Genomic DNA, 14,584 nt, shown 5'->3' on the forward strand with positions numbered 1-14,584 from the left:
GTTGTATTCCTAAATTATTTAAAATTATGACAAATTTCAGATATTAACTTAAAAATATGTATTCATAATTTTCCAGAAAATTTTTAGAGGATATACAAGCAAAAAACTTTGAAGACTACTTTCCTAGACAAACTCTTACATAGTACATACAAGATCTGGATGTTCACTGTGACCTTGATTACAGAAAAAAGTTAAAACATCCATCAATAGGGGAATATATACTTATAATATGAAATATTATAAAATATTAAAATAAGTGAATTAGATATACTAGTAACAACATTGTTTAATCTCAAAAACATAATGTTGAATAGAAAAACTGGTTATTTACATAGTGTTAAGAAAATCACCCAAAGCAATACTACCTATTGTTTAAGGATACCTACATTTGTAGTAAAAACATAAAATGATAGGAAAGATATTATGGTTATATATTCCAAATATGTCTGAGGAGAAAAGGAGGGTAATAAAATGGGGGCAAGGAGACTATGCCTGAATTTCTCATATTTCATTTCTCCTTATTAAAAGAACTTACATAAATATGGCAAAATGTTAAGATTTATTAAATTTAAGTGGTAGCTACATGGCTGTTAATTATTATTCATACTTGTCTATGGTTGAAATATTTCAGAAATAAATGTTTTTAAAAATTGATAGAATAGATGGAATCCCTTTTTAGATGAAAATTACTTACAGGCCAAGGTGGTGGGACAGAGGCTACCTCTGGAGTATGAAAATAAGCAACACCATTATGATATGTGTAAGGATATCCAGTTGAAGTCGTTAGATACATTGTTCCAGCTGCTGGCATTATACTGGAACCTAAAGTAAAGATTAAATAATAATAATTAAAATGTTCAGTTTAACTTTTAAAAAAGTAATTTCTGAACATTGATACAATTACAGTAAAAATTGAATGTTGCAAATTTAAAAAATTCCAAATGTTGAAGTATTTTCGAAGTATATATTTTAAAACTTAGAACTTTTATTAGCTTAAAGTGAGGAAAAAGAAATAAATTCAATAAAGAATACTAAAAACTCACCAATTTAGATTTTAATAACAATGTGATCAAACACAAGGCTTAAAAATTTAAATTATTATCAGCAAGGTCATAAGACCTAAGACCTTAGTTAAGACCTTTATTTGTAAAAGGCCAAAGATGATGAAGGCAGTTGGAAAAGATTCCATACTTTCCTGAAGATATTTTGGTTCCATGCTACAAATTCTTTGGTTCTGTTACCACAAGCATTCACTGAGGCTATGACTCTTACTCTCCGGCCTCCCTTTGCTACAACTGCTGCTTACTGCAAACCTGACCACAAGTCTTCGTGTGTAGTTCTGGGTCCCCATCTCTTTTATCAGATCAAGTTATATATAAACCCTTCCTCCCCCAAAATAAAAGAAATATTTTTTTGTCAAGAGAACACTTGAAAAATTTATATAAGCCAAGTCAGATTAAGTACTTGACCAGCAAATTTATGTAAATTACTGGAACTGGCAATCCTCCTTCCATTATACCAGTAATTCTCAAATTTTTACGTACATTAGAGTCACCTAGATAGTTTATTAGGATACAAATTCCAGGGCCACATTAGCAGAGATTTAGATTCAATAAGTCTGGGATAGGGCTTGAGGATCTGCATTTTGAGAGAGTCAAACCACACCGTGAGGAGCACTGGCCTACCACTTTAAGCAACACTACCGCTTCTGAGCTTTTATATTTTCACTATATTTCATCTGTATTGTTACTACTTATTTTAGTGATTCTTAATCTCATCCTTTTGAGAATCTGATGAAAATCATGCATCCTTTTCTCAGGGATATACACTTAAAAATTTTTTTTGCACAAATTCAGGAGGTTCATGGATTTCCCTTCAAGATACTCAAGGAACCACAGGTTTACCTGTTACATAAATAAATAAAATTTGAGACAGTACTATTACAAGGCATTGAACTTGGCTGGTGATACAGCCAAAAAGAAAAAAAAAATTGGACCTGTCATATGAAAGTTACCTTCTGGTGGAGAAAATAGTTATTAGCTTATTACACAATTAATTAATTAAATACAATTTCGATAAATACATTAAGAGGTAGTATAGGGTATTACACGGGGTAGTATGAACTTTCTAATTATATTTAATTTGTGAAGAAATGATGTTTGGGCTGAACTTTAAAGAATGATTGGGATGCACTGAGGAGGCTGAGTTGGTTAAGTGTCTGACTGTTGATCTCAGCTCAGGTCTTGATCCCAGGATCACAATAAGTTCAACCCCACACTGGGCTCCACACCTAATCTTAAAAAAAAAAAAAAAAAAGATTGGGATGGGACTGGGATGGCAAAGAGTGTTCTAGGCAAAGAAAATAATGTATATCAGGAGTATGGTATGTTCTGGAACTGAAAGAAAGCTAGATGGCTAACGTATAGGAAAAAAAGGAAAGAAGAGCTCCAAATAAGCTAAGAATAATATGAAATATACACTTTTGAAAGATCACTCTGGCTGCCTTGTATATGATGGGTCAGAAGGTACAAAAAGTGGATTCAGAAAGACCTGTTAGGGGCACCTGGGTGGCTCAGTGGGTTAAAGCCTCTGCCTTCAGCTCGGGTCATGATCCCGGGGTCCTGGGATCAAGCCCCACATCGGGCTCTCTGCTCGGCGGGGAGCCTGCTTCCTCCTCTCTCTCTCTGCCTGCCTCTCGGCCTACTTGTGATCTCTGTCTGTCAAATAAATAAATAAAATCTTTAAAAAAAAAAAAAAAAAGAAAGACCTGTTAGGATGCTCTTCCAGTAATCAAGGCAAGTGAGGTGGGTAGCTAGGACTAGAATATTGATAATAGAGATGAAACAAGCTATAGATTTGAGAAAAAATTGAGATAAAAATCCCCCATATTTTATAAGTCTACTTTTATACTTAAAATTTATTTGCAGAAAAGTATAAAGAGCTTTGGAGTCAACTTGTCCTGGATTTGAAGGCTAATGAAACTATTTGGTTAAGTTATTAACCCTATACTTCTCAAACTTACTATTTGAAAGCATTCAGCATGGTGATTTATTTTTTTTCTTTAAAGCAATTTATGGGACATAATATGCACATTACTACTTATACCGACCGCTGATAATATAGAACTATTACTACATGTTACAGCTTAACTCTTGGAACTAGTAAGTATTAACCTATTTAGGGCACTCTTCAGTTATCTTCTAAATTAACAAATAACTAAGTCAAAATTAAACTTTTTAAAAGATTTTATTTATTTGACAGAGAGACAGAGAGGGAGAGAGAGAGAGAGCCAGCACAAGCAGGGGGAGTGGAAAAGGGAGAAGCAGGCTCCCTGCTGAGCAGGGAGCCCAATGCAGGACTTGATCCCAGGACCCTGAGATCATAACCTGAGCCAAACGCAATCACTTAACCAACTGAGCCATCCAGGTACCCCATAACTGTTAATTACTCAGTCAAAAATAGAACAGTCCAAAGGAGCACAACTATTAATTTGTTAACAGGTATACAATAACAACCTAATGTTTTAAACATCCCAACAGACAGTAGGGCACAGTTAAGGAAGAATAAGAAAATTCAGTTACTAATTTTAGGTATCTCCTTCCAGCTAAAGACTACTATAGAGTTCAGTAAATCTTTAGGTAAAAGCTAACTGTAAAGATGCCTAATATAATAGAGGAAGAGTGAGAAAAAAAGAAGAGTAGAGTGGACAGCATTACAGGAATTTGAGGAAGGCACAACTTTGCTAATTCTCAAAGCTTTAGGAATTGTTCCTTCATAATTATAACATATCTAGTTGGGCTATAGTACCTACCATTGCAACTAGAGTTTCTGATATTGGTTCTATATTCTTACTTTCAGTATCTTCAATTTCTAATTTTATTTATTTATTTATTCATTTTAAAGATTTTATTTATTTGACAGAAAGAGACAGATCACAAGTAGGCAGAGGCAGGGGGAGAGAAGAGGGGAAGCAGGCTCCCTGCTGAGCAGAGAGCCTGCTGCAGGGCAAGATCCTAGGATCCTGAGATCATGACCTGAGCTGAAGGCAGAGGCTTAACCCACTGAGCCACCCAGGCACCCCTCTTCAATTTTCAATTTTAAATTACTTTTCTTTCTTTTTTTTTTTTTTTATTTGACAGAGAGATCACAAGCAGGCAGAGAGGCAGGCAGAGAGAGAGGAGGAAGCAGGCTCCCCGAGATAGCAGAGAGCCCGATGCGGGGCTCGATCCCAGGACTTCGAGATCATGACCTGAGCCGAAGGCAGCGGCCTAACCCACTGAGCCACCCAGGCGCCCCTTAAATTACTTTTCTAATTAGAAAAATTTCTAATTAACAGTACCAAAATAATTCTAATTACCTTTGCAATTTTAAATTGTATTTTTATGTAGAAGAGTTTTCCTTTAAAGATTTAACTATATGCAATATATGTAAACACCATTATTTGTGTAAAATTTCCCTGCCCCCCAAAATCTAACATATATTAATTTTGGTAAGAAATATTCATTTGATCACCAACTTTGCTAAAATAACTTTATTAAATGAAAGAAACATGATATTTTGATATTTTAATTAAGTTCTTAAAAAAAGTAATATTTCAAAAAAGAACGACGCAAAAACACTGAAAAATACATTAGTTCTCAATACATACGAGGGATTCCTACTTGTTGTTTTCTTATTGCTGGACCAATGTTCAGTTTCTTATCCTTATAATTAAGTTTTTCAGCCTAAAATAAGAAAAAATTATTTTATTATCTTGGTACTACTATTTTACAAAACCAATAATGAAAAATTAGTGAGAAACAATTTTTAAAATTCAGACTATAACATTTTTTGAAAGCAGCCAGAATATTGGAAAGGGCAAAGTCTTTGGATATTTAAAGATCTGGGTTTGAATTTTGGTTCCAATGGTCTGACCCCAGTTCTTTAATTGGAATACAGTCAATCCTCTATTCATAGATCCCATATTTGGGAATTCACCTATTCATTAAAGTTATTTGTAACCCCAAAAGCAAACTTGTGGCAATTTAAGCAGTTACTAGTGGACATGAGCAGTGAGATGAAAATTTTGAATTGCCTGACATACACAGTCCCAGGCTGGGGTCAAATAAGGCAACACTCTGTCTTCTTGTATCAGCTCTTAAAAGATAAAGTCTGTTTCATGTTGTTTAGTGCCAAATTTTAGTGCCAGTATTTTTGTATTTTATGTTGGTGATTTTGCTATCTTTTTTTTTTTTTTTTTTTTAATTTTGCTATTTAAAATGGCCCTCAAGTGTAGTGTTAAAGTTCTGGCTAAGTTCCTAAGCACAAGAAGACTGTCATTTGCCTTATTGAGAAAATGTTTTAGATGGGCTTAATTCAGACACGAGTTACAGTGCTGTTGGCCAGGAGTTCAATGTTAATGAATCAACAATATATATTTAACATGATGTCTTTAAACAGAAACACACACAAAACAAAGTTATGTATTGATTGGTTGGCTGGTTAAGGTAAACAGAAACTAGTGGGAACTTTGTATTTCTTCTAGGAAGAACAGTCCAGTATTTGCTAACTGAATGTTCATGGTGACTTTATAAAACATAACTATTAAAAATAACGAGGATCAGCTGCATGTGATTTATTGATGTACAATTCAAACTCTACTTTTTCCTAAAAAATAAAATGTAACATTTGTCAGATTTAAAGTTATTACACTGAACTGCAGGCTATAGATTTTTTCTTAGCTTATGTAAGTTTTTCAGAAAGGAGGGAAATAATCTCAGATAATTTCACTCTAGGAATCCATGTTTGTTGTGTTTTTAGGAATTCAAAGTGCTATTAACACTTCAGAAAACATATATTCCCAAGTTCTTAGTAAGCAAATAAAGTAAAAAATTATATTATAACTTTGCAAACATACTCATGCAATGATTTGGAATGTTTTTCTGTAGATAAAATTTCTGTTTAATCTTAAAAAAAAAAAGATTTAATTTTTAAGTAATCTCTACACCCAATGTGGGGCTCAAACCTACAACCCCAAGATCAACAGTTGCACACTCTACCAACTGAGTCAGTCAGGAGCCTCTGTTTAATCCTGTTTTATTCAATTTTTTTGGAGACCAATGTCAATCTTGAAATGCAAATAAGTTAAAAATATTTTTCTAGCAATTAATCATTGTATTGGAATGCTAATAATAAAAAATATCCTAAAGGATTAGTTTAAAGAAGTTCCAAAAAACGAAGTTAAATACATCAAAAAAATCTCACCTCTTGTAAAATTTTTTGTGCATCTTCTTGTGTTTCAAAAGTGATGAAACCATACCTAAATAAATATATTAATTATTTTCTTAGAACATTATATTAGAGTTATATTAAAATTAAATTTCTTTTTAAGAATGGGCCACTGTAGGAATGAGTGGTTTTCTATGGGGCACCATCACGCAAAATTTAAGAGAATCCTTCAGAGCATAACACTGTCACCTCTTCCTAAAGTTGGGGCACTAAGAGGAAAAAAACAAACAAACCCAGGATCTTAAAACAGTTTCAGATCCGAGCTATACACAAAGCAGGAAAGTATGAAGGATTCATGTTCTAGCTTACAAATTAGGATATAATAAATTTTAGTACAGAGTAATAATCCCTTTTAAAATAATAGAAGTTTAGCTTAAATAGGAATCAGAGTAGGAAAAAAACTTTAAAAAAATAAAAATTTCAACACATAAAAATTTTTATATGGGAAAATGAGTATACAGATACATTATTTATTATTAGCACATATAAACTGATAATGCAATTATTAGTGTTTTTCAAATATAAATCAATTAAAAATGTGTACATCCTAGATTTTATATCTGCTTTTCATATATAATTGTTACCTTCAGAGTACAATTCGTATAATGTTCAAGATACAAATACGTTATGTATGCAACATCCAAAAAGCCAAAGTAGACAAAAAGATATGAAAGAAATAAAAGGTATATCCCCTCAGCATAATTTCAATTTAGATAACTTAAGGAAACTAGAGTAGTGTTAAATATCTTGACTACTATTTTGACTCATACTTACTCTGTTGTATAAAAAGTTTATTTTTTTTAACAAAGGAATTTCTTCTTCTATGTGCCCAAACATTGAACAAGGGCTAATATTTTTATGCTAATTTTTCTGGTAGAACACATACACCACCCAGTGGAAAAAGCATAAAATACAGTTTACATCTGTATGTGTTTTTCAATGGTTAAAAAAAGGATATTACCAAAATACTGAGAATTCTATTAAAAATATACAAGAGGTACAATCTCACTTCATCCTAATACTGTTTGTCAGTCTGAGGAAGTATCTCAATTGCTTAAAAATAACCTTTCTGCAGAATCCCATCTCTTCCCAAGTGCTTATCTGACATACTTAAATGAGGTTTTCCACTAGGATAATTTTCTATCCACCTCACTGGTCCTTTCTCTTATGTCTATTCATGTATGTCCTGCCTCTCCTTCAAGAAAACAAACACAGTCCTTCACTGATCTCCACTGTCTTACCCATTTTCTTTAACTTTGTTGTCAAACTTCTTGAGTACACTATGTAAACTATCTCTCTCTTCTCTGAAATTTGGCTTTTGCTTATACCAAGCCACTGAAACTGCTCTAAGGTCATTAGTGATTTTTAGACAAATCCTACTGATTTCTTCCCAGTTTTCATTCTCTTTCATTTGGCAATTAAAAATCATTCTCATTAAAATTGTATTTCTCAGGTTAGTTCTCTAGGTATCTGAGGCAAAACCTACAGATATTCCTTTGTGTCAGCTTTTTTCAAATAAAGCTTTCTCTGGTTTAAAGCAAGCATACAATTCTAAAAGTATCTGATTTCTTTAGCTTCTGGTTCCTTAGCTGCTGTACATTACTCAACATTAAATGCTTGCTACCTAACATTGAAAGGCCCCTCAGCCCATGCAAGAATAACTTCCCAACAAATTAAGGAATGTTACTATGTTACCCCTCCCTCCAAAATACACACACCCACACGAAATGGAAGATTAAAGGTAAGAAGAAAAGAAGAGGGTATGAAATTTCTCTTTTTAAAAAATGGAATCAAAGTAAGTTAGCATATAAAACCTAGTAATCCAATAAAACACAATTGTTAATACTTTCTATAGTGATACTAACCCTTTGGACACTCCAGCTCTGTCATTTACAATCTTCACTTCTTTTACAGACCCATACTGGGAAAAAAATTTTCTTAAATCATTTTCATTTGTCTAATGGCATAAAAGAAACACACAAAAATATTTTTAATTGCTAAAAAATGAAACAAGTCTTATGCTTGTTTTGGAGACAGAAAAGATTATAAGCAAATAGTAATATGAATATAAGAATGTCTCTTAGCATTAAAACAGTACACAAACCACCAAGTTCTTAGAATCAATGTAAATACATTGCTTTATGCAGTAATCATGTTGTTAAAACTATTCAATCAATAAAAAATTTTTAAGCTGAATTACTTTATAACTACAAAGAAAGTACACTAATATTTAAATAAATTCTTTTTGGTCAGTTTAAAAAATAATTTAAATTAGGCACGGCTGTAACCTATAGCAATGGCATAGTACTATTGGTTCTTTTGTCCCAGAGAGGCTCACGATTATGGCAGTGGAACTAGGATGTTGGTAGGTACCAGTCCCTCTATTTTAATCAGCTGTCTCCATGAGAATAAGGTCTTAGGAAAGGAATATATTTCCAAAAGTACTTGAACTCAGTTTGTGATACCAATGAAGTGACTACAAGATTTAAAGTTTTTAGATAGTTTATCTGTACTCAAAATACATTTTGGCTAAATAATGACATTATGATTCAAAATAAAATCTGAGTCATTCAAAATAAAAATCTGAGTCATTATTAGACTAATAGTTATAGTTATAGACAAGATAGTTACAAAGATGGTTTTAATTGAAATAGTCTCTTAGTAGACTCATATCACCTTTTCCTAGAGTAGTCACACTAAATTCACTGCAGTTTCATTTTCTGGCTCAGGTATAACTATGTCATGGGGAACTTTAAATATCTCTAGAAAAAAATTTTCTTTAGATACACAGAAAAAGACATGCCCAATAGTAGGGCTATGCCTCTTGAGTTCCTCTGCTACCTCACTACTTACATTAGCAGCTTAGTTGATAACCTAAAGCTGCTAAACTGGATGATAACAAATCCTGAGTTAATCTAAGAATAATAAATATCTCTTATTTCAATAAACTGAAAATGGAATCAATGCCAGAACAAGAATTTTTATTAGAGATTTGAATGCAAATTAATTCAAACTGTTCTCTGATAGAAGAATCACAAGTTCAATTTTGTGACTCTATTTCTTAGTTGAAAAATAAGGAGACAGAAAGTTAAGATGATTAAGTATGAAGAGAGATGGGCTATAAGCTTCTAAAAAGAGTAATTTTAAAAAGTTTGACAAAACTTCCTACTACAGTAAACTATTTCCTTGTTGGCAATTGTCTGGTTTGGGAAAAGGAGTAAGTACCAGGGAGGGAACCCTAGCAATTACTTGTAAACTATAACTGCACTGTAACAATGGCCTCCAAAGTTCGTAATGTAGTTGAGAGAATTCAGAAACCTAGAATAATCTAGTCATACAAATGCTTCCACTTATTGAGGATTTATTTTAAAAATATACTGTTTGTAACATAAATTAATTCTGAACATGAACAGCCAACTTGAGTATTTATGGTCAGCCATTACTATTTTCCACAGAAACAAAAAATCTTTTAAAAAATAAACATTTCATTAGAAATAATTTTTCTTTATTTTTAGTGAACCAATCACATACTCGCTTAATAATCATTATTCTGACAAATACAGTAAGTATAATATTTCTCTGGAGCAGAAAAAAAATAATTTCATCCAAATTGTAAAAGGCTGATTACAGGGAAATAGTAATAAATTTCATACCCTAATGGCACAAGGATTTTTTTAAATTAGGAAAAACAACTATGCCTGTAATTTCCAGCATATAAAGTGGAAGCTTGGAAATGCTTCTATATATCCACTTGGAAATAAGGATATTCTACTTACAATAGCCATGCAGGCCTTTCCCATAGGCGTTTACTACTACCTCCCAAATAGTGCTGCAAAACACCTAACAACAACAACAACAACAACAACAAACTAAGCCTCTCTGAAACAGTGAAATGGCCGATTACATAATTAAAATATATTAATGCTAAGATGCTTTATTCTGACAAGGTCACAGGTCTTTTATTGGTGACCAAATTCTGAATTAGGTGTCAGAAAGCAATTTGTAAAAGATATAAGTTCAGGAGATTACTTAGCAGGAAATTGAGAATAAAATTGGGATAAAGAAACAGGATTTCATAGGACTAAATTTTGTGGTTTTTTAAAAGTATTGAATTTTTTTTTCAATTATAGTCATGCATTATTTGGTCTATTGGAGTACTATGTAATAAAATATAATTAGTATGGTACGGTGAAATAAAGAATATGAAACTATGAGTTGGAATACTGTGATTCTAGTCTTCACTCTGTCACTAAGAAGCTAGGAGCCTACAGATATGTCAATGAGCCTCAATTTCCTTGTATGTGAAATTGGACAATTACATATGTTCTATTCAACCTACACTGTTATTGAAAAGATTCTTTATAGTAAGACAAAGTGAAACCTAGTAATCATTATGCAATTAGTAAATAAGATTATTTTTGCAGTTGTACCAAGTATGTCTGAGAAATAAAGTAACTTCTAATCCAAAAAATACACTACATTGCATGCATAAATAGGTACCTTAAAATCAATTCCTCCTACAAAGATGCGATTAGGGATCACTGTTCCATATCTTGGGGCACTTGTTGGGTTATTCAAAGGCACAGGTGACACAGGATTAGGGGATGGAGATAATGAATCTGTTTGCGTCTGATTTGATGTTTGCTGTAAAATAAAATTCTTTTAAACTTTTAGCATTGGGTGTAAGTTTTGATGCAGACTGAAAACATATATCCATCAAAAAGATGAGTCATTTAAGCAAAATGTAATATTTTAGACTTTAATTTTATGCTAATATTATAAAGATTATAGTTAGAACTAATACTTTTTGGAGCAACAAAAATATGGGAAATACGGAATCTGTTCCACTACAGAGAAAATCTTAAATAATAAAATATATTATTTAAATATACTCATGTTGTTATTAAATATACTATTTAAGTATTATAAATGTTGAGGAATATTAATTTCAAAAAGAAGTTTGAGAAAGAGAAAAGCAGCCCAAGACATCTGGGGACTGGCTTGGTTCTGGTGGTGATAGGAGTTGGCCTGGAACTCACAGTAAGGTTGTGGCGTTCTCTTCTTAACAGACATTAGGCAAAGTTACCCTGTGATTGTGATGGATCACCATAAAAAATACACCATTCCTTAATCATATCTGAACCCTGACAAAAACAAAAGCATTGTCCAAACCACAAAAATGACCAAACATCCTTCTATCCTGGCTGATATGTGTAACTGCTCCTTCTTTATCAATCACAGATTTGACCTCCATCTATTTTTCTTAACCTTCTAAATAAAAATTAACATACCCAATCATAGAATTACTCCCACTTTCTGACAACATGTACTTCAGAGTAAAGCCCTTCTTCCTTAAATATTCTCTAAAAACAGCTTAACACATGCCTAAACCCCATAGTAAATTCTTTTCTAACATCCTCTTACTTAGAGGCTCCATGATGTATGCTCTTCCTTGTGTCAACAGTTCAATAGACCCAACATTACTTAACTACAGGTATGTTCCTGGTAGTCTTTGGCTAAAGGGCACTGATGAGTCAATAAACTCTGACATTCAAGTTCGCCATATTTAGCTCTAAAGTCACATTTTTAAATTTGAAGATCAAACTGATTTTGTAAAAAAAAAAAAAAAAAAAGTATATACCTACAACTCCTAGGTATAAATCTGTATACTGAAGAGCTGAGCTCAGGGGTGCCTAGGTGGCTCAGTGCCTTCGGCTCAGGTCATGATCTCGGGTTCCTGGGATCGAACCCCGCACTGGGCTTTCTGCTTGGGGGGGAAGCCTGCTTCCCCCTCACTCTCTGCCCGCCTCTCTGTCCACTTGTGATCTCTCTATCAAATAAATAAATTAGATCTTTAAAAAAAAAGAACTGAGCACAGTACATATATGTTCACAACGCTAAGTTGGGGGCCTAATTTAGATTTTAATAAATATAAACAAGTAAGCCTTTGTACAGTGGCAAGATGGTAGACTCTTAATGTATATCTGAAAAAAAAAAACAAGACTTGAGAATAGGATTTTGAAGAGAAACCAATTTAAGCACTTGCTAATTACTCTCCTTCTGGGAACACTTAACAGACTTCTGAGACAGTCTAACATACTAAATGAGAGCTTCAAAAAGCTTGCAGTTCATAATATCAATTCTCTAAGAAACAAATACAAGGAAATTAATCTCTAACTTAGGTAATGGAGTTGTTCTTTTTCATATTTGCTCTCCCCTCTCACTTCATTGGCCAATAAAACCATAACCCCTAATCTCTTCAAGATATACTGAGAAATGACTAGGCCAGTAGTGATTATGGGGCTGTAGGCTGGACCTTATTGGGCTCTATTCTGCATCTAGTATTAAGGGAGGGACAAACAACACATATTCCCTAATAGGGGAGTTCATAAAGACACTTATTAAACCACAAAAAAGTTGTCCCATTTAATAATTGCTATGTTGTAGTTTCCATTTAAAGAAACCGGAATCCAATCATAACAGCATGTTCTCTAGGGAATGACTCTGTAGTGCAAAGGATGGATGATCTGGGGATGCTTAGTTTTATTTTTCTACCAGGTATTTGCATTGCTAGAGATAATAGCACAGCTCTAGTAGATATAATCTTGTCTCTGTTTAGAGAGTGTAGAAATTATCTATTTGCAAAATTTAAAAAAAATCAGTCTTTATGAAATTTTATTCTTAAAAACAAAATGAGTTCAACATATGAACTTGTTTTCCAATTTGTTTAAAGTTAATTCCGTTATTTTTTCCTTGAGAGAGATGACGTGAACAGAAGTGAAAAGGGTGCTTTATCTCCTACATTGAGAAACTAGTTAAATGATACCCAGAAAGAAAAAAACATCAACTTTTCCAGCCTATTCACTTCATTCTCCAGTTTCTAAGACTCCTGCTGTACTGTGAGTTCCAACTGCCTCATTTTTCTTATCACTTATCACTTTTCAACATGCTATATAATTTACTTGTTTTTATTGTCTATCACTTTCCACGGTAGTGCAATGTTCATACGGGAAGGGATTCTGTTTTGCTCACTCAGGGTCTGAAGTAAAGCCGGTACGTAGGAGGTGTTCAATTAAGATTTGTGGAACAAATGAATAAACGAATGAATCATTTCTTCCTGCTCATGATATCCCAATCATTAGGCTGAGGTTTAAGAACATACTATTAAAATAGCCTAGAAAATTTTTTCTAGGCAACAGGGTTCAAGCAGAAGCAACATCTGAATTCCTTCGAGAAGGCTAGCGATGCATGGAGTTGAACAACAAAGAAAGCCTCGGATTCCACTGGCAATAATTTTGCAAGTGTATGGCAAGCACTTAGATAGGTGCCGTTATTTGGTTAGAAGTAAGGGATCTTGGCTTAGCAAAACTTCCAACGCTAAATATTAAGAATTTCCCCCTAAAGAAATGTGCCCTTACTGACTTCTTCCCTTGAGCATTAACCTCGGAATCTATCATCCACTTTGCCAACGAAGACAACAGGAAGAGGGCGGGCTAACCGTCGCGGTCACAGCCTCGGCGCTCCGTCCCCTCCGAGGCCAGCAAGCCGAGGCGCTGGGGGATACGGCCGCGGCGACAACTTCCTCGGGTTCTCGCGGGTCATCGTGAACTTGGGCACTGACACAAGGATCCACCCCCTCCCCACCAAAGTGCGGGAGGGAAAAGAAAGCCAGCCAGCGAGAAATTTTGTCCCGCAAGCCCGCCAGCAGCAGTGGCGGGAACCCTCAACGGCACCGGCCCGGCGTCGGCCTCGAGCGCTGGCAACCCCTCGGCCGCACGTGGCGCGTGCTGATTGGCTGCCGGCCGGGTGGGGTGGGGCACCGCGGCGCCTGGCGCCGCGCCAGCCTCGGAGGCTTAGGCCCCTCAGGCCTTACTGGCTCCCCGCCCCCCTCCGCCTGCCCCCCACGGGGCCCGGAGGGGCTCCAGCGCGCACAGGGTATTGGAGTGTCTGCGTCGGTCGTGGGCCACGGTGCCCCTCCCCTCCCCCCAGGTCTCTCAGGCCTTCCGGTCTCCACCGAGACGCGGCGTCCGCCGCCCTGGCAACCCCTCGCGGTGGGCGGCTGGGGGAGTCCCGCCGCAGCGAGCGTCGAAGACGCCGCGCAACCCAGTTTGGGCGGGAAAGCTGTTGCTCCCGCCCAGCGCCGCCTGCTGCACGGGACCCGGCCGCCCGCCGACTCCCGAAGCCCCCCGGCCTTTTCGGAGGTCCCCCGGCCAGCCTACACCCGGCCCAGGCCCGGCGGTCCCGCCTTGGCGACCCCACGACACGACCGGACGGGGCCTGCAGGCGGGCCGCTCTTCGCGGTGGTCGACGGGGCATC

General features: G+C 35.4%; 1 protein-coding gene across 3 annotated transcripts in view; it reads right to left on the minus strand.

Moving 5' to 3' along the window:
- Nucleotides 1–14,584, minus strand: part of BOLL (boule homolog, RNA binding protein) — a 51,719-nt gene that overhangs the window by 36,801 nt on the left and 334 nt on the right. For all 3 annotated transcript variants that reach the window (XM_047720675.1, XM_047720676.1, XM_047720677.1), the window contains exons 2-6: nt 10,768–10,911; nt 8,133–8,224; nt 6,244–6,298; nt 4,649–4,724; nt 695–822 (exon numbers count right to left, since the gene is read on the minus strand). In XM_047720675.1, the coding sequence (XP_047576631.1) occupies nt 695–822; nt 4,649–4,724; nt 6,244–6,298; nt 8,133–8,224; nt 10,768–10,911 (495 nt within the window). The remainder of the gene's footprint in view (nt 1–694; nt 823–4,648; nt 4,725–6,243; nt 6,299–8,132; nt 8,225–10,767; nt 10,912–14,584) is intronic.

This window comes from Lutra lutra, chromosome 3 (assembly GCF_902655055.1).
Source record: "Lutra lutra chromosome 3, mLutLut1.2, whole genome shotgun sequence".
NCBI classification, from domain to species: domain Eukaryota; kingdom Metazoa; phylum Chordata; class Mammalia; order Carnivora; family Mustelidae; genus Lutra; species Lutra lutra.